Here is a 23,069-nt window from a genome sequence, read left to right on the forward strand (position 1 = left end):
TTACTGTCATCATTAGGCTTCATGAAACAAAGTCTCATTCTTGAACAAATGATGTTCAAATTTACATGTAGCCTAGGCTGTCCTCACATTCATGTATATAGTATGTTAATAAGTCAGCTTCCATACCTAATGGCTTCACTTAATTTTATTGTTTCTATGTCTTTCCAACTGACCAACAAATGAACCTGAAGGAGAAAAAGAGAAATTAATAACACATGTGGACTGCAGAAGATCCTCTGAGTGTCTTGAACTAGTCATAGCAACTATTCATGAAATCTGAAATTATATTTTATAGCAAACATAAGGTTTTCAAAATTATTTTATTTATTAACAGTCCAGACACCACTCCCATCAGACCTCATTTCCACAGTTCTTCATCTCAAAAGGTTATTAAAAATGCTAACTTTTTCTACACCAAAAAAATAACAAAGAGTAACTAACCAACACATGAAAACACACAACTGCAGATTAATTATTAATTGTGCTATCAAGCCATGGGCTATGGAAATATCCTAATGACAATTTGATACATTCATTATTTATCGAGTTCTCCATGTGGTCCTCTGTGTCATTCAGGAGACAATGTGAGGGAATCATTTGGGTCTTGGAGCAAAGGATGTCCACTCTCCACATGCAAGCTCCTCATGTGCCAGAAGGGATTACTGTGTCTGCTGTTGAGCCAATTTTCAGCAGATTTCTTCCCTGTGTACCTCATCTCTCTCTTCACACAGCAGACTGTGACCTTTCCTTCACACTGCACAATGGAGCAGGGATTTTGTCCATTCCATTTTCACAGATACAGAGATGTCTTTTACCACAGTCATCATAATGTAGACCTGTCATACTGAAATATATACAGTGTCCTGTTTTTTGTAGTGGTTTACATGCCAACAAATCACTATAAAATAAAAAAAAATGGTTGTCAGTTATTAAAATTTGAAATTTATATTATTGAAGGCCATGATTTTTGAAACAAATTTTATTGACAACAATGTAGCATATATGGAATGAATTACATGTGTATGACTAGAATATTTTTATTTTCCCTAAATTCCTAAAATAGGGTCTTTGGACAATGACTTGAATGGTTTAGGACTATTGGCAGCAAACTTGTCCATCCATTTTTAGCCCTCACATAATGCACAATAAAGAAGAGACCTAAGTCCTTTCATTTCTCAATGAATTGCTCAGGTGTTGTGATCTCTACATGCACATGCACATAAATCCACACAAAAAGATAAACAGTAAAAATTAACATAGAAACAGTCTGACTATGACTCAACGAATTATCCTTTCCATACCACTAATTTTGTACAATGAGGAAGATTATTTTTCAGCACTGGAGAAATAATAAGGGATAATTTAATACTGAGGTTAGTTTTATATGATATTATGTACTGTGATGAGAGATTGAAATGAAGAAATATGTGTATGTGGCATCTAGTACAATTCTTATTTGCCTTGTTTTTAAAGAGAAAAATGAGGTGTTTAATTCAATTACAAACAATGTTTTTTGAATACAATTTTGTTGTTTTTCTTTTGACTTCCCCAACTCAGAACTAACAGATCTTCTTTGCAACATGGTGATTGAGTGACTTCCCTGCATTCAACTCAACTGCAATGTCTGCTGATTGCTACATTTGGTACCACAGCTATTTTACTGTGAAAAATAATTTTAAAAGTTGAATAGAAAATAGAACAAAGAAGAGGTGATACATACCTACAAACTCATCATTTGGGAGTAAATTACGAGGTGATAAGATTTTGGAATTCAGAATGACTAGGATTACAAACCAGGCAGGCCGAAACTAACTTTGGAACAAGAACCTCATCAAATGTTAACCAATAATTTAAATTTTAATGAATATATTTGTGAAAAAGAATGATGCAGATTTCTACATAGACTAGGATTCAGTAGAGGTGAGATTTCCAAAGCATTACTGAGTGTGACTGCCAATCGAAGCAGGGAAAGGACAATGGATTAAGGGGTTTCAAGAGGAGAAACCAGTAAAGGGGATAACATTTCAAAGGTAAATAAATAAAATATCTAATAAAAAAGTTAGGGAAGATCTCAGAATAGTGGGGTTGGAAACCCTGAACAAAATATATTCTATGAAAAAATGTTATTTAATGATCAATGTAGAGCTGTGTGGTGGTGATAGACATATTTTATCCCAGCATTTGTTGGCAAAGTATGGTAAAACTCTGAATGTGAGGTTAGCCTTGTATACTGAGGAAGGTCCAGCAGAGTCTGAACTATAAAGAAAAAGTCTGCATTCAAAACTCTAATATACATGAAGAATTGAACAACAGAATTATAAAATACTAAATGAATATTGAAGTGCACATCAGGGGATACATCCAGGAAAATATTGGTTATGAAGAGAAAGAGGTCGCCAACACAGCAGCTATTGCCTCTACTCTTGCTTTTTTACCACAAATATGTGGTAACACCTTATTGCTGAAGCTACAACACACTGTGACACAAAGACATAAAGATTTAATGTCAAATCAATCAGGAAACATTTTCCTTTGACTACATATCAAAGGGTCAAATGTGCATTGCAGTCTGATTGGAGGAGAAAAGATATCAATGGCTTTAGTCCTACCACAACAAGCTACATACATGCTAAGCAAGATATGCACAGTGATATCATTGTTATTGGACAACTAACTGCTTTTGTACTAGATTTAAAACATTTACTTGAGGAATGTCATGTTTTAAATTCTAATCAAATAAAAAACCCATGATTGCAGTGATCATGGGACCTATGCCAGCATCTTTTATAATACTTCAGAAACATAGTCATGTGGCAAACTTATGTTATGAATTTTTGCCTTGAGCTGGGTGTCATACTTGGGGTTTCATTGGTGTGTAGACACACCATGAACAATGAACCTCTTTTAAGGGACACTTAATTGGAACTTGTTTAAGTTTCAGGGGTTCAGTCAATTACTAAGGCAGGAGCATAGCAGCATCCACACAGATGGAGGATTAGAGAAGGAGATGAGATTTTACATCTATATCCCTAGATAGACAGGAGAAGATTGGCTTCCACATGACTAGAAGGGTCTCAACATCTGCCAAAAGGGACATGCTTTCTCCAGCACAGGCACTAACACATCAACACAGCCATAATTTCTTACATTACCACTAACTGGGACAAGCATAGTCAAACCACCATATTTCATTCCACAACTTCATTAGGATTATACAAAACTATGACAAACCTAAACATAATGCAAAATGCATTATTAAAACGTCAATAGTCCCTACTGTATATAGCAATCTCAACAATGTTAAATGTCCAAAGTTTAAAGTCTTTTCCTGAGAATCAATTATTTAACTGTATTCTCCTATAAAATCAAAAACAAATGGCTGAAGAAATAGCTCCAACATCCCAGGATATATAACAACATTTCAAAATTCCTTATGGAGGAAATAGTAGACTAAACCAAGACAGGAAATCAGCTAGGCAACTCAAAACTCTACAACTAGATGTCTGATATCAAAGAACTCTGCAGATCTCTGACTCTTTTTCCATCTTTGTTGACTGCGAATGAAAGAGCCTGAGTGGGAAAGGTCCACCACAAACCTCCAAGCAAAAAGACCTTTCCCTTCCAGGGAGTAGTTAGTTCCCAGAGCAACTGCAAACCAAACTGTCCAACAAGGCTACCTGTGACTCCCAACAGACCCCCAGACTCCCAACTGTCACGCTTGGAAATTCCAGAATGGTCCACTGATCACAAGTCAGCTTGGAGGTTACTTTGCCCTATCATTAATACCCAGTCTCATTACCAATTGTTTGATTTCTGCCATTATTGATTTCAAGATATATAGCTCTCTGACAGTCTGCTCTGGGTCATCTCCCTTTAAAAGCAAGGACCAGGAAAGGCCAAAATTAAACTCCACTTGCTATTGAAACAATCACTGTCTCCATGTGTCTCATTCAAGAGGTCTTGGAAAAGATTCAATTTGGACCTCAACAGCAAACTCCTTTCTCCCTGTTAATACCTTTCTTCAGCTCACAGCTCCTTGTTCCAATATCTGCTATGCACTCGTGATCTTCTGAGTTCCACCAATGGGCTTGGATTACTTCTCCAGCTCTGCCCTATGTAGCATTCTAGAATGTGATTGACTCCATTCCACTGCTCCCTCTGTTTTTAGTGGTCATCCTATGATACTGAAATATCCAATATTCTGGGGTCTTCTGCTTCAAGTAGGCCACACCGATAGCCTCTCATAGGCACTCTTTATGGTGCCAATCCTCAATTTATTTGTATGACCCCCTTTGTACTCAGACATCAACTTCAACTGAGCTGCCCCTTAATCAATGATCTTCCCTTGCCTCTCACAGGGCTGAGCCTCTTTTGTTTGCCTTGACCCCTTCATATCTTCAAAACCACTGTGACTTTTGTGATTCTTAAACTTTATCAAGGCTATTGGAAGCAGGAAGTACAGCCTTATCCCTTCTTATCTCTTTGTGCTCTCAGAAAACACAACTCAGAACTTTTCACCAAAATAATGCTGATCTTTTCTTAACCATCCCTAATTTCTGAGGTTGAGCTAAAAAGCATTAATTGACGCAATGTTCCTTTTATTTTTTTACTATAGAGCAAGATTCCTATGGCGGAAGCTGCCAAGTTCTACTACTTGTTAAGTCTGGAGGATGTCCCACCACTTTACTTATCAGCTTTCTGTTTCCTAACTCCCTCACTGCCTAATATTGGCTCTCCTGAAACTTGTTCTGTAGATTGACAAGAATTCAGAGATCTGCATTACCTTTCCTCCTGAATGCTGGGATTAAAGATGTATATAACCATGCCTAGAATTAAGCTTTTCTCGACCTATAAATTCCTCTGTCCCAGGCTGGCCTTGAACTCCAAGTTCTGCTTGCCTTTATCTCCTGGGATTAAAGACTTGTACCACTGTGTCTGAGACTAAGCTTTCCACAGCTTCTCATAGCACTAAGTCCTTCCATAAAGAAGCTAAATTTTGCATACCATCAATTTATAAATACACCTGGAAAGTTTGGGGAAAAAAGAAGCAAACACAACCAATAGGAATAGAAGGCAAGAAATAATAAAAAGATATCAACACTTAGAGAAGTCAATGTCAAATCAATATGGAAAGATCTTCCCCTGGGCTGACTTTCAAAAGTTTAATAACAGTCTTGCAGTTTGCATGGGAGAAAAGATATGAATTGTCCTATCTTGCATTTGAACCTGCATGCTACAATACTAATCTGTTAGGCAATATATGTTTTAGCATAAATGGACCCTTTCTTATTAGAACTAAGACTTTTACTATATGAGGAAATAATGTTTGGTGTTGTAATGTAAATCAAGAGTCCAAATTTGGTGAAGTCACAGATTCTATATTCGAGCTTCCTACAACTGTTCTGACAAATGGTCAGTTGCCAATCAGATAGACCCTCCCAGAACTCCCAGGGACTAAACCACTAACCAAAGTTTATAAATGGAGCCACACATGGCTCCAGCTGCATATGTAGCAGAGGATGGCATCTTCGGGAATCAGTGAGAGGAGAAGCCATTGTTCTTGTGAAGGCTCAATGTCACAGTAAAGGGCAATGCCAGGGCATGGAGATAGAAGGGAGTGGGTGGGTGGGTGAGGGAGCACCCTCATTGAAGCAAGGGGAGGGATGATAGAATAAAGGGTTTCTGGAGAGAATTCTGGGAAATTGGATAACATTTGAAATATAAATAAAATATCCAATAAAAAAGAAAGAAATACTCAAAGTCATCAGAGAAATGCAGTTCAAAAAGGCACTGACAATTTATGTCACAACAATCAGAATGTCCAAGATCAAAAGTCATGTGACAACATATGCTTGGGAAGTGTGTAGAAAGAGGAACACTCCTCCATTGGCGGTGGGATTGCAAATTGCTAAAACCACTCTGGAAATCAATTTAGCAGTTCCTCAGAAAATTGGAAAGTATTCTACCTGAAGACACATCTATATCAGTTATACCACTCTTGGGCATATAAACAAATGATGCCCGACTATACCACAAGGACATGTGTTCCACTTGTTCATAGAAGCCTAATTTGTTCTATCCAGAAGCTGGAAACAACCCAGATGTCCCTCAGCCAAGGAATGGATACAGAAAATGTGGTGCATTTTTACAAAAATGGAATGCTATTCAGCAATTAAAAATGAGAACATCATGAATTTTGCAAGCAAATGGAAGTAGAAATTATCATTCTATGTGAGGTAACTCCAACCTAAAATGGCATGCATGGTATATTCTCATTGATAAGTAGGAATTAGCCAAAAAGTACAGAAAGTCTATGATACAACCCACAGATCTTAAGCAGTTTAACAAGCCAGAAGACTCAAATGAGGATGCTTGAATCCCACCTAGAAGGGGAAAGGAAATAATCAAAGGAGGTAGATAGAGGGAGAAACGTGGATAGGAGAGGGGACAGTGAGGGAAAATATGAACAGGATCAGTTATGGTGGGAAGGGATAGGAGAGATATTCAGAGGGCCAAAGGAATGAAAAGAAATGGGCAGTCTCAAATAGTGCGAGGAGGAGGGACCCTCTGGAAAGTACAGAGACCTGGGAGGTGGGATACTCTCATGACTCATTGGAGGTTTCCTTATCCAAAATGTCCAACATTTGGGAAAGAGAATTGAAGAGTGTATCTCCAGTCGATCAACAGGGCCTCAAGTACAGGGACAAGAGTGATGATACAAAGACACCATTCATAACCCAGAATTGTTCCTGTCTAAAAGAAATTTAAGACAAAAATGGAGACAGTACTGAAGGAAAGGTAGTAGAATGATCAGGCCAACATTAGATCATCCCATGGGGCGAAAGAAAGGTTTGACTCTAGTATGCTATGATGTGGTTACAGACAGGAGTCAGGCTTTTCTGTCCTCTGAGAATAACGACCAGCAGGTGACTGAGAAATAAGCAGATAGTAATTCCCAAACATTGGACTGAAGTTAGGAACCCCTGTATTTGTAATAGGGAAAGGATTGAAGAAACTGAAAGGGAGAAGGATCACATGAGAAGACCAGCAATCTCAACTAACTCATACTCTAGGGAGCTTCCAGAGACTGACCCACCAAAGAGGAGCATGCACAGGCTGCTCTGAGTTCCTGGCACCTATTTAGCATAAGTGTGCCTTGTCTGAGCTCAGCAGAAAAGGTTCACTTAATACTTTAAAACCTTGAGGCCCCAGTGAAGGAGGAGACCTGGTGAGGGGGGAGCACCCTCTCATAGGCAATAGGAAGGAAGGGATAGAGAACTATGGGAGGGAGTACTGAGGGAGACAATGACTGTAATGAAAATATATAAAATAATTTTAAAAATTTAAGAAAATATACTTAATATTATGATATACAGATAAATATATAATGTAAGTATACATGTGTATTTGTATACTTTACACATATATTAAAGAAAGAAGTTTCAATCTTAAGTACAAATATTTATAGTTTTAGCCTAGGCCTGTGCTGCTCTCAACCTCCATGATAACCTTATTTTTTTATCGGATATTTTATGTAGTCACATTTCAAATGTTGTCCCATTTTCTGTTTTCACCTCAGAAATCCCCTATCCCATACACCCCTCCTCCACCTCACCATCCAGGGAATCCCCTATATTGGGAAATCTAATATTCACAGGACCAAGGCCCTCTCTTCCCATTGATACAGGCAATGCCATACTTTGCTACATATTCTGTTGGAACCATGGGTCCCTCCATGTATACTCATTGGTTTGTGTTTTAGACCTTGGGAGCTTGGGGGTTCTGGTTGTTTGATATTCTTGTTCTTCCTCTGGAATTGCAATAGCCTTTGTCTCCTTCAGTCCTTTATATAACTTCTCCAGTGGGATCCCTATACACAATAAGATGGTTCGCTTCAAGCATCCTCATCTAAACGGAAGGGTTCTGGCAGAGCCTCTCAGGACACATTCATATAGGCTCCTATCTGCAAGCATTTCTTTGATTCTATAATATGAGTTTCTGGCTGGAAGTCTGTATGTGGGATGGATCCCCAGGTTGATCAGCATCCGGATGGCCTGTCCTTCAGTTTCTGCTCCACATTTTGTCCCTGTATTTCCTTTTGACAGGAGTCATTCTGGGTTGAAAATTTTGAAGATGAGTAGGTGTCATCATACTTTGGGCCTTGCCTAACATCTTGGTATGATATGGTCTCTACAGGTTCTCCCTCCCATTTTGGAGGCTTTTCAGCTAAGTTCATCCCAGTTAGGTTTCTTCTTGTTTTCTGACATCTAGGGCTTGCTGGTGGCTACCCCCAGTGTCCCATCCCCCACTACTGTAAACTGCTGTTTAAATTCCTGACCCTGTTGCGTGCCATACCTGGTCCAGTCCCCATTTCCCCCTCCCCTTCCACCTTTCCTCCCAAGCCCTCCTACCCTCTACTTTCTAAGAGTATTTCCTCCTCTCTAAATAGGACTGAAGAAACTACATTTTGCTCTACCTACTTCTTGAGCTTCATATGGTCTGTGTTTATGTATCTTGGGCATTCTGAGCTTTTATGCTAATATTTAATATATCAGTGAATGCCTACAATACCATTTGTTCTTCTGTGACAGGGTTATCTTACTCAGGATGATATTTTCAAATTTCATCCATTGTCAGAACAATTTCAAGAAGTCATTGTTTTTAAAAGTTAATTAGTACTGCATTGTGTAGATACACTTCATTTTTGTGTCAATTTCTCTTTTATGAGTCATCCAGGTTCTTCCCAGCTTCTGTCTATTTAAATAAGGTTCCTATGAACATAGTGCAGCATGTGTCATAGGTATATGTTGGAGAATCTTTTGGGTATATATATGCGATTTATATAGGCTGTGTCCTCATTTCTATGTCCAATTTTCTGAGGAACCAACAAACTAATCTCCATGTGATTGTACTAGCTTGCAATGCCTAATACAATGGAGGTGTGTTCCTCTTTCTCCACATCTTCACCATCAAATGCTGTAACCCGAGTCCTTGATCTTAGTCTTTCTGAGTGGTGTAAGTGGAATCCCAAGGATGTTTTGATTTGTATTTTCCTGATGATTAAGGATGTTGAATATTTTTGGTGCTTCACATTCTCTGATGTCTACGTTCTTGAGTTCTTTGTATATATTGTATATTAGCTTGTATCAACTGAAGAACTGGTAAAGATTTTTCCCAATCTGTTGGTTGCTGTTTTGTCCTATTGGTGATGTCCATTGCCTTAGAGAACCTTCGTAGTTTTATGAAGTCCTATTTGTTGACTGTTGATCTTTGAGAGAAATTTGTGTTCTGTTAAGGAAAATTTCCACTGTGCCCATGTGTTTGAATCTCCTTTCCACTTACTTTTCTCTATGTTTTACTGGGTCTGGCTTATATGGAAGTCCTCATTCGATTTCTACTTGAGCTCGGTACAAGGAGGTAAGAAAGAATTGCTTTGCATTCTTCTATATGCTCACCTCCCATTGAACCAGAACCATTTGATGCAAATGCTGGATGGTTTTAACTCGCTTGTTAAGGATCAAGTGACCATATATGTGTGTTCATTGCTGAGTTTTCAATTCTCATTGATTTACCTGACTGTCTGGGCCATAATGCATACAGAGAGGCAGAATTGGTCAAAGTTCTTGGAAGAAGTTCTTAAGTGATCATCAATTAAAGAGACATCTACATCAACTTCTTCCCCTCCACACCACCACCAAGAATCAGGGAATAGCAGGGAAGGAGACATAGAAAGAAAGTAAGAACCAGAGAAGGAAAAAAGCTCTCTGAAATGCTGCCTACTGGACAAAATAAAATTTCTGCAAAGATTATTTCTTCTTATTGAATTATTATTCTTAGTTTACAGTTTCAGAAAAGGAGATTCAATTATTTATTAAGCTTGTAGCCCTGATGACTTTCTTACTTTTAGTAGCTGAGTCACAATCATGCACCTATGTACAGTTAATAATGAATGCATGGGATAGTCAGACACAAGTTAGTGTTTTTAGTTTGAATAGAGGTTGATATATTGATATATTGTGTGTAGTATGTAAAATACTCAAGAAAAATATATAATATTAATAAATTAAGCAGTAAACTGTTTTCTACCAGATTATACTTTAAAAATGTGAAACAAGACCTTCAAATGGGAGGTAGGCATCCATATGTAAGCATATATGAACATGTTCTTATATTTATAAGGAACCAAAAATTATATAAGCAAACAACAGTGAAAATGTCAAGAAATATGTGAGAGACTCACATTCAGTGTATCTCTCATGATCATTCAGTCACTTCATAGCATCTCAAGTTACTGACTTGCTATTGCCTTGTGCATCTTAGAAGACACAATCCTGAGATATATTAAGCATCATTGGTCAGTACCTTGAACAGAAAACTTACCTGTCAAACACTGACTCATACACTCCCTTATGCAACTTGCCTTTCCCCATGAGCTCCATAGAAAATGAGAAAAGTCAAGGGAAATGAGAGAAAAGCGTTTATAAACAATCTCCCAATTCCTATACCACTGTTAGAGTCTGAAGGGTTCAGAAACTCACCAATTCAATGGACTGCTGTCACTCCATGACCATTCCTTTTTTATATTATTATATGACAATCCAACCCAGTAACTGTCTCGAATAACGTGGTCCTGTAGGAACTTCTGTAAAGGACACAACACACCTCATGATGAAATTTCTGTCTGTTTGATGAGAGAAGTGCAAGTTAAATTTCCCAGGATTTCTTTCTCATCCTCTGCTGTCCTGTCTTCCCAGTGCTTAGTCCCACCATGTTCATTTTCTAAACTGACTTCCTAGTAGTAGTGCATTCATATCAAAACTATGTTAGTTCAATTTGCTATTCAAAATAGAAACTTCAGTTGTTCTGTGATACTGGGTTCATGACATGATTTGTGACTGTGATTTGTAGACCAAGTCTCACTATGAATACAAGCCTGTGCTTGAACTCACTGTCTTCCTGCCTATGGCCCAGTGAAAAACAAAAATCACATAGCATGTATTCAATAATAAGTGCATATTTGATAACAAAAAGTACAGAATACATGATAAAATCCACAGACCTCAAGGAGGTGTACAAAAAGAGGGGCCCTAAAAGTGAGGCTGGTTCAATTCCACTTGGGAGAATTAGGAAAGTAATCTCTGCAGGCAGAAGTAGGAAGTGACCTCAGTCAGATTAGGTAAGGGGAGAGGATAAAGGAATATGGTCAGGTATGGGGGTAACAGAATGAATGAAAGTGTGCAACCTCTGGGGAGGAAGGTGCGGGAGCCCTCTAGAAAGTAATATAGACCTGAGAGGTTGGAGACTCTGAGGCCTCAAAGGGATGAACCTTAGATGAAATGCCCAAGAGTGGGGAATTAGAAGTCATAGAGCCACGTCCAGTAGAAATACAGGAGGACATCAATAGAGGGATGGGGTCACCATCCCACAGTAAAACACTCGAACCCAGAATTATTCCCCTCTAAATGAACTTTAGAAACAAAATGGAGAAGAGACTGAGAGAAAGGCAGTGCAGTGACAGGCCCAAAATTGGATCCACCTCTTCGAAAGTCTCCAAGGCCTAACATTATTACTGATGCTATGGTTTGCATACAGACAGTTGTCTAGCAAGGCTGTCCTCAAAGAGGCCTGAACCATTAGCAGGCAGAGACAGAGGGAGACACTTACACCAATTATTTAATTGAAGTCTAGGACCCCTGTGGTGGAATAAGTGAATGTGTGGAAGAATCTGAGGTGAATATCCCCATAGTTGACAAGGTGTCTTACTTAACCAGAACCCCTTAGATCTCCTAGATAAATATCTGCCAACCTCACAGCATATAGGACCTCTTAAAAGGCCCCAGACAAATATAAATCAGAGAACTTCCTGGTCTGTCCTCAGTTCCAGAAGATGCACCAAACCACCAAGAGACTTGAGACTGTAGGAGTAGGGCTAGTCTGGCAAGAGAGGGGTGGCAGATGCTTTTTTGAAACAAAGGGAGAAGAAATGCAGTGAGAAACTGTGGGAGGGAAGACCCAGAGTGTATAATAACTAATGGACTATAAAAAAATAATTAAATAAAAGTAACCAAAAGGAAAAAGAACTGTGGAAAAATAGCAGTTTATTTCCCACATGCATGTCCCAAACCCTTTTAATATCAAAATGGGCAGGAGGGCTGCATTTATACAAGGAAGGAGCTAATGTGTTATACTTTACCCTCATCTTTTTTTCTATCCTTCAGGATTTACTGATGGAGACTCAGCTCATTCACTAGTAGGAATGTGCTGCTTGCAATGCATCCAATCTGGTAATGCTTTAAAATTATCAACGGAAGAAAAGAACCAAGTCCTCTCTCAGACTGACCACAAATTACATGCCCCCTTAATCTGTGCTTGTAGTCTCCAACTCTCCTCCTTATGCTTGGTTACATTGGGAACAGAGACTCTCTACTTGTTCAGCAAACTTGTTTTCTTTTTCTACCTTGAAGGAAGCTGGATGTGGTTGAATGACTGTGTTGTAGCCAAAGGAATGTGACTGAAAATACAGTGAGTTAATTCTAGGCCGGTATAATAAAATTACCATGCTGAAACTTCCACTCCTTCCCCTAACCATTCAAAAACAGAGCACAGAAGATGCAAGCACCTAAAACATGACATGAGTTGTTCAATTTTTGTCAATTTATTCAAAACACATACTTATGGATTATATTAATTCTTTGTATTAATTTAGTGAGTATCACCTATTACTAATATAAAATCTTACAATGTAGGCATATGAAATTTTTTCCAATTATCTACATTTATACAATTTTGTATAAATCTTGCATTCTTTTGTTAAATTTATTGACTTTTTCTGATTTTTGAGGATATTATAAATAGACTTGTTTTCTTAATAATTTCCTAATTTCATTGCCTGATTGTCCATATATATTATAACATGCTCTTTATACTGATCTTCTTTTCTAAATGCTCAACTAAACTCATGTGTTAGCTTCATAATTTAATGAGGCTTCCGTTCGATTTTCAATCTAAGAAATGTCAACTGGAAATAGAAATACATTAACTTCTATTTTTCAATATAACCTTATTTATTTCATTTTCTTGCCTACTTGTTATAGCTAAACTCTCTAGTACAATACTGAATATATGAACAGAATGAGCAGTCTATCTTGTTTTTAACCTTAGAGTGAAATCATTCACTTTTACTCTGAAATAGGATAACACCTGTGACTTTTTTACTCATGTCCATTTAGAAGTTGGATGCATCACCTTCTATAACCCTCCCCCCAAAATACCCATTGATCATTGAATGATTTCTGATGACCTATGACATTATTCAAATTCCATTTCTGAATAGTAGAGAAACACATTGGAGGTATTTGTATGGAAAGTAATAGCCTGTCTTCAAATAAATTTCATAAAGATGAATAGTACTGTGTGAAATAATGTGCATGAATCTCCATGCTACTCAAATGAACTTCCCATACATCAGAAGCAGAGGTGGCAGAACTGATGAAGGAGAGATACTTGGCATCCTTTAGGGTGTGTTACATGTGAATTGGAATGGCATAATATTTAATTAAGGAACTGATTTATTTTTTAAATTGTGGGTAGGTTTAAATGTAATTTTGTTGATGGACTTAGTGTGTGTGTGTGTTTATTTGTGGGTGTGTGTATTTGGTGTGTGTGTGTGTGTGTGTGTGTGTGTTTCTGTGTGTTTGTGTATTCTATGTGCTTTCCTTGATTTTGCTGGTAAGTGTTTAATTATATCCTGTGTTTTTTTGAATGTAGATACCCTCTAGGATTCGAATTTTTCTTTTAGTATTTTCTTGGATTTGTCTTGAAATATTTTGTTTTCTCCATCTATGGAGATTCAGAATTTTACTGAGTATTGTTTTCTAGGTTGGCATCTGTGGTGTTTTAGAGATTTCCACATATCATATCTGAAGTCAGGGGTAATTCTAATTATTCTGCCTTCCACTGTTACCTGACTAATTTCACATGGAGCATTTAATAGTCTTTCTTTCTATGTAGTATTTGTGTTTTGATCAATATACTGTGAGAGTGTTTTCTTTTCTATCTCGGTCTAATTTCTGTTCTAAAAGCATCTTCTATGTTTATAGGCTTCTCTTTATAGAGGCGAATGTTTCTTTAGGTTGGAAAAATTTTATATTTTGACTTTCCTGAAATATTCTGGACATGGATATGGGAAACTTTGGGTTTTGTTTCAATTATTCTGAGAATAGGACTCTTCATGGAATAACAGATTTCATGAATGGGTTGTGTAAAGAATTTTTTAAATTTAACATTTCATTTGACTGATGAATTAATTTCTTCTATTGTATTTTCTATGTCTGATGAAACCAGAGAATTCTAAAAAAATGAATCTCAAATAGCCAAGAAGCACTTATATAAATGTTGAAATCCCTTATCCACTGGGGAAGCACCAATCAAAACAACTCTGAGATCCCATCTTACCCCAAGCAGAATGGCTAATATCAAAAAATTCAAGTGATAGCACATGTTGGCAAAGATGTGGAGCATGGTGAAAACTCCTCCATTGCTAGTGGGGGTGCACATTTTTATAACCACTTTGAAAATCAATTTAATGTTTTCTCAGAAAACTGGCAATCGTTCTATCCTAAGAACCAGCTATACCACTCCTGGGCATATATCCAAAATATGCTGCACCATCCCAAAAAAACCCTTGCTCAACTATTATCATAGGAACTTATTTATAAGAACCAGAAAGTGGTGAGAGCTTAGATGTCCTTCAACTGAAGAATGTATAAATAATATGGTACATCTGTATAATGGAATACAATATATTTATGAAAATCAAAGACATCATGACCTTTTCAGACAAATGGATGGAGCTTTAGAATATAATCCTGACTAAGGTAACCCAGTTCCAAAAATGACAGACACAGTATGAATTCACTTCTACATACTTATTAGCCACAAAGTACAGAGTTCCCATGCTATACTACACAGGCCCTATTAGGATAGACAGAAATAGGGGGACAAGCAAAGATGCTTCAGTCCCACTTGGAAGGGGAAATGGATGGTCATGGAAAACAAAAGGAGTATTGGAACTGGTTGGGAAACGTATAAGAAGGGGAGTGGGAAATTCAGGGTTCCATGTCAGAATGGGTAGTAGGGATGGCAAGATTACAATGAGAATTAGTGGCCATGTTCGACTAATGGGAAGGGTAGGGGCATTCCCAGAATATGCTGGAGAATTGGGATATGGAAGGTACACATGAGTCAATAAGGGTGTCCTCACCTGTGACTCACAGTATTGGTAATATGGAGCCTGAGATGGCTGCCTCCTTTGGCCAAGTAGGAACTCTGGGGAATCAAAACGGATACCAACCCACCAACAAAAATTTCATCCCAAAATGTGTTTTGTCTACAAGACATGCAGAAATTGCGGATGGAGCAAAGACTTCCCAGTTGGGAACAGTCAACTGATAATTGGTTCAACTTGAGACGTACCCCGTGGAAAAAAGGAACAAACCCTAACCCTATTAGTAATAGTTGATTATCCTTGCAGACAAGAGTTTAGAGTTTCTACCCAGTAGCTGACAAAATCACTGACTGTAGTAGTGGTGCTCAGACAAGAGTTTAGATGCTTCACCCATACAGACATATACAGACACAGATACCCAGAGCCATACAGTGGATGGAGTTTCAGGAATATTATGAAAGAATGTAGGCCCCAAAAGGGGATAGAATCTTGACAGATAGACCAACAGAAGCAACTAACCTGGACCATAGGTGTCCAACAGACAAGGGGAATACACAGAGCTGGATCTAGATTTCCCTGCATATGAGCATTTTGGTCATGATGTAGGTCCCAAAAAACTGGAATGGGAGATATCTCAAAAGCAGTTGCATATATATATATATATATATATATATATATATATATATATATATATATATATACCTGGGCTTCCTTATTTGGACTGAGTGGAAGAGAATGCACCTAGCTTCAGGGAAACTGATGTGCCAGGATGGAGTAATAACTAAGGATCCACCACCCTCTCAGAGAAGAAGGGAATGGGAATGCAGGATGGACTGTGGGAGCTGATGTGCAAGAGGGGGTCAGTGCACAAGATGTAAGATGGATAAGTAAATTCAACAACAACAACAAATAATAACAATAATAAATAATTTAAAAATTGGTTATGATTACTGTATCAAATGGAAAAATAGTACTATTTTCTGTCATTAAAAATCATTTTATGCTGTTGTTTAAATATGAATTAAATTCATGAATAAATATCATACTGTGTTATAAATAACAAAGGATTCAAGATGATGCTTCAATCATTTAGAAAAATATAGTATTCATAATTGAAAGGATTTCATTAGTAATTGTTTAAACAAGAATGTCAGAATCTTGGAAAATTTGTTTTCTATCAGATGGTTGTTGCTTTTTCCATGGGATAGGTCTCAAGTTGAATCAATTATCAGTTGACTGTTCCCAACTGGGAAGTTTTTGTTCCATCCCCAATCTCTGCATGTCTTGCAGACAAAATATGTTTTGGGATGAAAACATGGATATCATTTTTACAAAATGTAAGAATACTGCACAGTAAAGCTAGGGACAGTTTCAGAGAAAATCACCATGGGGCTAACTAGTCAACCATTTATTTCCCCATTTTTTCATAGCATGTCATTTTGAAAAAAAGGCCCAGAGCTCAACTACTTTCCCTGTTTTCATCTGATCACTTATCTCAGGCATCAGCATTTCCAGGTTCCAAAGAACAAACACTAGACATCAGGGGCTTATTTGGAACTCCAAGGAGAAAAATGACTTTCAGCCAGAGGTTGTGCTATACAAAGGGGTAAACTTCATGAGGGAAGGCATGTTTTTTTTAGGCACTCTCTTGTAGACTCCCGAGAAAAGGAGGGAATTGAAAGTCACAAGTGTCTTTGTAGTAGCAAGTCTCCCCTTAACATACTTGAGTCCCACAGTTTTGTTCAAATTACAGGAAAACCATATACTTTTTAAAAATCCCAGATTCAGTATCTCATTATTCAAGGGTAGAAATAGAATATAAGAGAATAAGGGACAAGTAAATATCTATAGTACCAGTTCATCCTTATCATCTATCTTCAGAAAGGATAAGCTGTAGTTCTGGCAGGTCTGTTTACATCCATGCCATGTTCTTATGTCCATGATGAAATATTAACATTTTATACCATGGCAGAACCAGTGCATTTCAACACACCTGGCTACAGAAAAGAATGAAAAAAGAATGAAAATAGTTAAACATTACTTACTTGGATTGTGTTTTCAGAACAATGTATTTATTAAGGCTCCATGTCCCAAATACTCACACACACACACACACACACACACACACACACACACACACACACACAGAGAGAGAGAGAGAGAGAGAGAGAGAGAGAGAGGCAGACAGACACACAGACACACACACACAATTATTTTTTTATAACTGCATTCATGTAAATCTTTAAGTCTATTTTAGAGTGAATACTTGATGAATATACTCTATTAAAAACTTCTGTGAGCATGTCAAATATAGAAGTGAATGATAGCAGGAAACCACAGAACTGAGAACAGGATCTCCACTGGAGGAGTTAGAGACAGGACTGAAGGAGCTTAAGGGGCTCGCAACCCCGTAAGAACAACAATGCCCACCAACCAGATCGCCCAGTGAGGAAACCAGCACCCAAAGACTATATATGGACTGACCCATGTTCCAGCAGCATATATAATATAGGATGGCCTTGTTAAGCACCAATGGGAAGGGAAGCCCTTGGTACTGCCAAGGCTGGGAATGTCAGGGTGCAGGAAGGGGGAGTGGATGTGGAGGGAAATGGCACAGGGGACTTATGCCTGTGAAACTAGAAAAGGGAAAAAAAGAACTATGTTATATCAGCAACAAAGTGGTACACTCAGACCTTCCCCTGGACCAAAAAAATTATCAGGATTAGTGATTTGTGATTCGATCCTCAGGGAACTAGAAGTATACCAAACATAGAAACTATAATATTCGTCTAACCCAGACAGGTATTTCTGGGTTTCCAAGACCTTACATGAAATACGGAACCCTCAAATAATTAACCCAGAGATCACCAGAATCTTAAGCTGAAGTTTGCCCCTTAAAGCTTCTGTAAAAGAAACAGTAGATGATAATGCAATTCTGTATTCATGGTCCTCCCCTGATACATACCTGTGTGCTGAGGGGAAGCTAAAACAGTCTTAGTTTTTTTGTACCATCTGTTCTGTTCTCTGTTGAATAAGTTCAGAAGAGTATTGCTGGGAGTACACTCTACAGACATATTTCTCAACGTTTCTTCCTTTAATTTGATGTCATTTTCCATGGTGCTGCAGTTATGGTGACAGTTTCGAGTTTTCTGAAGTTCATGTTTTTCATGACTATACTGAAAAACTAATGTAGTCACAGGTATAACAGCAAAAATGTTGGTAAAGAATATATATTAAAATTTACGATTTGACAAAAACCTTCATATTGACAGACAACACATCATTATTTTCTTTGGTACTTAACATTTACTAATTAACACTTCTATTAACTCACTATCGAAACAGATACATAAATTTTTCTCTATAGTTAAGCTGACTGTATATTAAATAACACAGCTGAAGGAAATTATTGTGGAGGTAAGTTCCAATTACTTAATAATTTACAACATGATTAGAAAAATAACAAACTAAATAAAATATTCCGTGAATACTTAACATGTCATGGAAATTGAACTAAAAATGTTAAGAAAGAAGATGATGATTATTGAAACATAAAGTGTGTAAACTATCCGCCTCCATAGCTTTGTTTTAGCATAGCCTAGAAGTGATACTCTGTAAATGTGAAGGTATACAATAAATTTAACTTTTAATGACTCAGTACAGATGAAGTCTTCTTACTTAACCATGACCTCAATACATCAAAGAAAAAGGAAAAGAAGGTCATCAATTATTTGCACAGCTTTAACTCACAAAATGTTTGCATAAAATTAACAATCATTTTAGCTCAGAAATGTAGACTAGCACCAAGTCCTCAGAGGGAGCATGTCCAAGAGTAAGAAAGAGCAGGGCAGCTGCAAACCGCCCCAGAGCTAACAGATTAGTTATGAAAGAGAACAGAGCACTGCAGAGTGTCAGGAAAAGTTATTAAAGTCCATTGATTCTCACTCATCTCTGATTATAGGCAGGACAACAGAGTGTATACCTTCATCATCCCTGCCCAAAGCTATATTTAGGCAGAAGTTCAATTAAGATGTATCTCAGTTACTTACTGTTTGTCACCAACATTGCAACAGCAACCAGCCGAAGGGAAAGAAGGATTCCAATAGCAATCACAGTGAGCTGCCAGGGGACTGAAGACACTTAAGTCAACAAAACATAGCAAGAAAATCAACACCATTAAAAGCACACGTCTCAATACTAATTAAAATTCTTCTAGCAGAGAAAAAAGGGTAATTATGCACAAGTTGATGACAAAAACTGAATGAAAATGTGCTCTCAGAATTGTAGATTTCTCCCTAAAATACACCCACTGAAGAAATCCTACATGTGTGAAGTTTCACAAAATCCTGAATTTATTTCTGGTTGATTTGTGAATCCTCTGGAATAAGACTAGAAGTAGTTGGGTAACAGACCTGTGTCTTCACCCAGTTCTATAGGAACAAAAATGCATTCTAGAGAAGGCATTTGAAGAATAGTTGCAATGCAATCCAAGAATACCAACTGGAGTATAGAGTCCACCAGGAAAGAAAATTGAGGATACAGAGTAATGAAAGAAGGATGGATGTTCTTGAGAACTGGTAGGGAATCACAGCTGGTCTGGACCTGATCTGTATAAATCCCCATCTTTGAAAGGTCCTACAGTTTAACTATTGCTTTGTCATGTAAATTTGATTTTGCTTTATATAATACTAAATATTTTTATATCTATGATATTTAGAATCTGAAACTCATGCTTCTGATTACCACAACATCAAAGAAGAAAAGTATCTCAGCATGGAACAGAGTCATGACAGTGCATATAGAACTGAAAAATAGTGAAGAAAATAAAGTGATACTTCTGCATTTTCATTAATAAATTAAAATTATTCTTTGACATTTCAGGAACTCACAATAGGGTTTAGTCATTCCCACAACCACTAATCCTCTCAATCCCTCTTCCTTCATCTGCAACAATATTGCCATTTGGAGAATTCATCTTCCGATGACAACTGTTGGTGCCTGTTATATTAAATGTTGGGGATATTAATGACAATTAAAACACTTTCCTTGAGAACAAAAATATTGTCTTACCGTGTCCCATTGTTCTACTTTCCTCATAAGTTTTATTTTGTAAGTGACTAAAAAACCAAAGAATAGCAATACTTTATAATTCTTTCTTTTTTGATTTTTAAAACTTGATTGCTTTATTTTTTTAATTTAGTTTTAAGTACTTTTTTATTTGATTACACTCCAACTAATATTCAAAGTTCACTCCTACACTTGTGCATAACCAAGCCCAGATGAAATGGAACATGATAGTTTTTGATAGAAGCCAGTAAGGTATTTTGAGTTGTTGAAAGTTTAAAATGCATAAAAAGCAAGTGATGTTAGACACTTAAAACACTTACCTCTGCAGCCAGCTTCCCTGGGTCTTTGAGTCTCCTTAGGCCTCACTTGGTACCTCAACCCTGAAGACTTTTTAAATCTCACAGTTGAGCAAGGAACCTCCTGCTCACTCATTTTGGGTATGATGTATGAAGTCTGTTTTCAGTTAAAATCCGGCATTGAGTGTTTTCTGTAAAAAGTTGAAATGACCATTTTTGGTATGGTACCTGGAGTTGATGATAAATAGGGTTGAGAAAGGGTAGGATCTGACAAATTTACTTAATGATCCAAACACCCTGACATGGAATGACCCCAATTTCCATTACTGGTGAGAATCCTTTGCAGATTTCTGTTAAATTTATTTATATTTCTAATGTTCACAACAACTTTTGTTAAGAAATATGTACCGAATTAAAAATTTACTAAGTCATGATAATATTGATGAAGAACCTTTGTTCTAAATATTCAGCACATAAAAATTTAGGTACAATCAGTACTACTGAAATCATTAAAACAAAACAAAATTTTAAACAAACTATCCATATAAAAATGAATCAAAGCATTAGGAATAACCACATTGTTACAAACACATAAATATTAAATATTCTTTCAGTCTTTTTATTTATACATGACTCTCAGAGTTTCCCAGACACTACCTTCAAAAGAATATATGAAAGATAATATTTCAGGTGATCTAAAACATATAAATATCTCTTCATGGAAGCCACAATCAGCTGAGATGTACAACTTCTTCATCTAGCCATAATGTACATATTCTTCTCTATGCTTGAACCTGGTGATTAGATGCAACCAGAAAAGATTATACTGAGGGGAATAATCCAGGCCCAGAATGTCTTAACTAAGTATTCTCTCTCGGGGTTGGGGATTTAGCTCAGTGGCAGAGCGCTTGCCTAGCAACTGCAAGGCCCTGGGTTTGATTCTCAGCTCCGGAAAAAAAATATTCTCTCTCATCTGAGGCTCCTGGCTCAAAGTCTTCAGAAATCCTATGTTGCCCCTAGTAACTGCAGCAACAAGAAAAGTAAAAAGGGGACATAGCTGGATGGATGTGAGTGCAACAAAGAGAAGCATAGAGGATACAATATGAAGTTTTAATCTCAAAGCATCCCATTTATACAACCATTTCACATATAATAAACTCGTACATGATGTGGCAAGAAGAGCATGTATGAAAATAAATTTCATCACTATGCAGCATATATGAGCTAATGTCCATGAAAAATACAATCTCATAATACCTATCAATGTATTAGTAAATAATAAGTATTGGTAGCTGACCTTACACTTACTTTTATAACTGAGATGTGATCCAGCAGATAGTAAAGATAACAAACTGCATATATTAAAACATCCTTAACTTGTTTTTAATTAATGAAGTTTTCTGAGGTGATTTACCTATTCCCTTATTATTATTTTTTTTTACAAAAAGAACTCTTCCATTAAGCAATTCCCTTTCCAAGTTGTATTTTTTTTTATTATTCCCCCTAGGGTGGAGCTGGCTGAGCCAAGACTCATCTGTCCAGCAGACAACCTTACAAAGTGCATTCTCTCACTCCACAGTCATGTCAGTTCCAGGCATCAAATCCAAGTTTTAGATCAAGGATATTTATTAGTTACCTTTACAAACTGATCCATCGTACCAGGATCCTACTGTGATATTTGTCAGTTGGATGATATATGAACATTTGACACAGTTAAAGAGTAAAGGACTCCATAAATACCTCTATCTTAACTTCTTAGTGGGCACACACACACACACACACACACACACACACACACACAGATTCACAACTTACTGAGATAGAAAATAACCAGTGCAGAATAACAGTTTCACATGCTTTCAGAGTTAACCTGATCTAACACAACCAGAAGAGTTTCTTCATCAATCCTATTTTCATATCAAGCCATATGAAATTCTCTAGAAAATATTTGATCATTGATAGGATAACAATAAAAGCAGGTATTGTTACCTGTGTCTCTATCCCAATGTGATTCAGTTGGAAAGTACTGGAAAGAGTTGACCTTTCCCGGTCTGTATCCACAAAGAGGCTCCCAGATGAAAGACAAAACTAACTTTCCTCTGAGTGATACTCAACCTCATAACTTTCTGCCCCTCCTCTTGACCAAAGTGAAAAGAGGAAATTGTTTAATGAAAGCTGAATCTGAGGGCAAGTCAAATATGCAACATTCTGTACTACATGCTGCAAAATACATGACAATATTTAAGATTTGAAAACTGAGAAGAAGTAAACTGCAGAGAGAGAAAAACCAGTGCCCTTAGAAATACAATGGGAAAACAGCGGACTAGAGCTGTGCTGTGCCTACATTTCAAATTGGCTGTCAGAATTTTGTCTTATGTTACTACTTTTAAAACTACGTCTTGATTTTGATTGATGCTAATAGCTGCTTAAAATATGCATTAGGAGTGCCATTAAAGCTCTCATGTTTCCACTGGTAATGA

The 23,069-nt window shown here is 37.2% G+C and overlaps 1 protein-coding gene across 1 annotated transcript; it reads right to left on the reverse strand.

Moving 5' to 3' along the window:
* Nucleotides 1-301: 301 nt before the first annotated feature.
* On the reverse strand, nucleotides 302-22,693 carry Ly49s5 (Ly49 stimulatory receptor 5). Its single transcript, NM_001012749.1, is given in 7 exon segments — nucleotides 302-898; nucleotides 10,539-10,642; nucleotides 17,081-17,223; nucleotides 18,192-18,410; nucleotides 19,276-19,356; nucleotides 20,614-20,780; nucleotides 22,579-22,693. Coding segments are annotated over 6 exon segments (834 nt in total). The 5' UTR covers nucleotides 20,726-20,780; nucleotides 22,579-22,693; the 3' UTR covers nucleotides 302-723.
* Nucleotides 22,694-23,069: the final 376 nt, after the last annotated feature.

This window comes from Rattus norvegicus, chromosome 4 (genome assembly GCF_036323735.1).
Source record: "Rattus norvegicus strain BN/NHsdMcwi chromosome 4, GRCr8, whole genome shotgun sequence".
NCBI classification, from domain to species: Eukaryota; Metazoa; Chordata; class Mammalia; order Rodentia; family Muridae; genus Rattus; species Rattus norvegicus.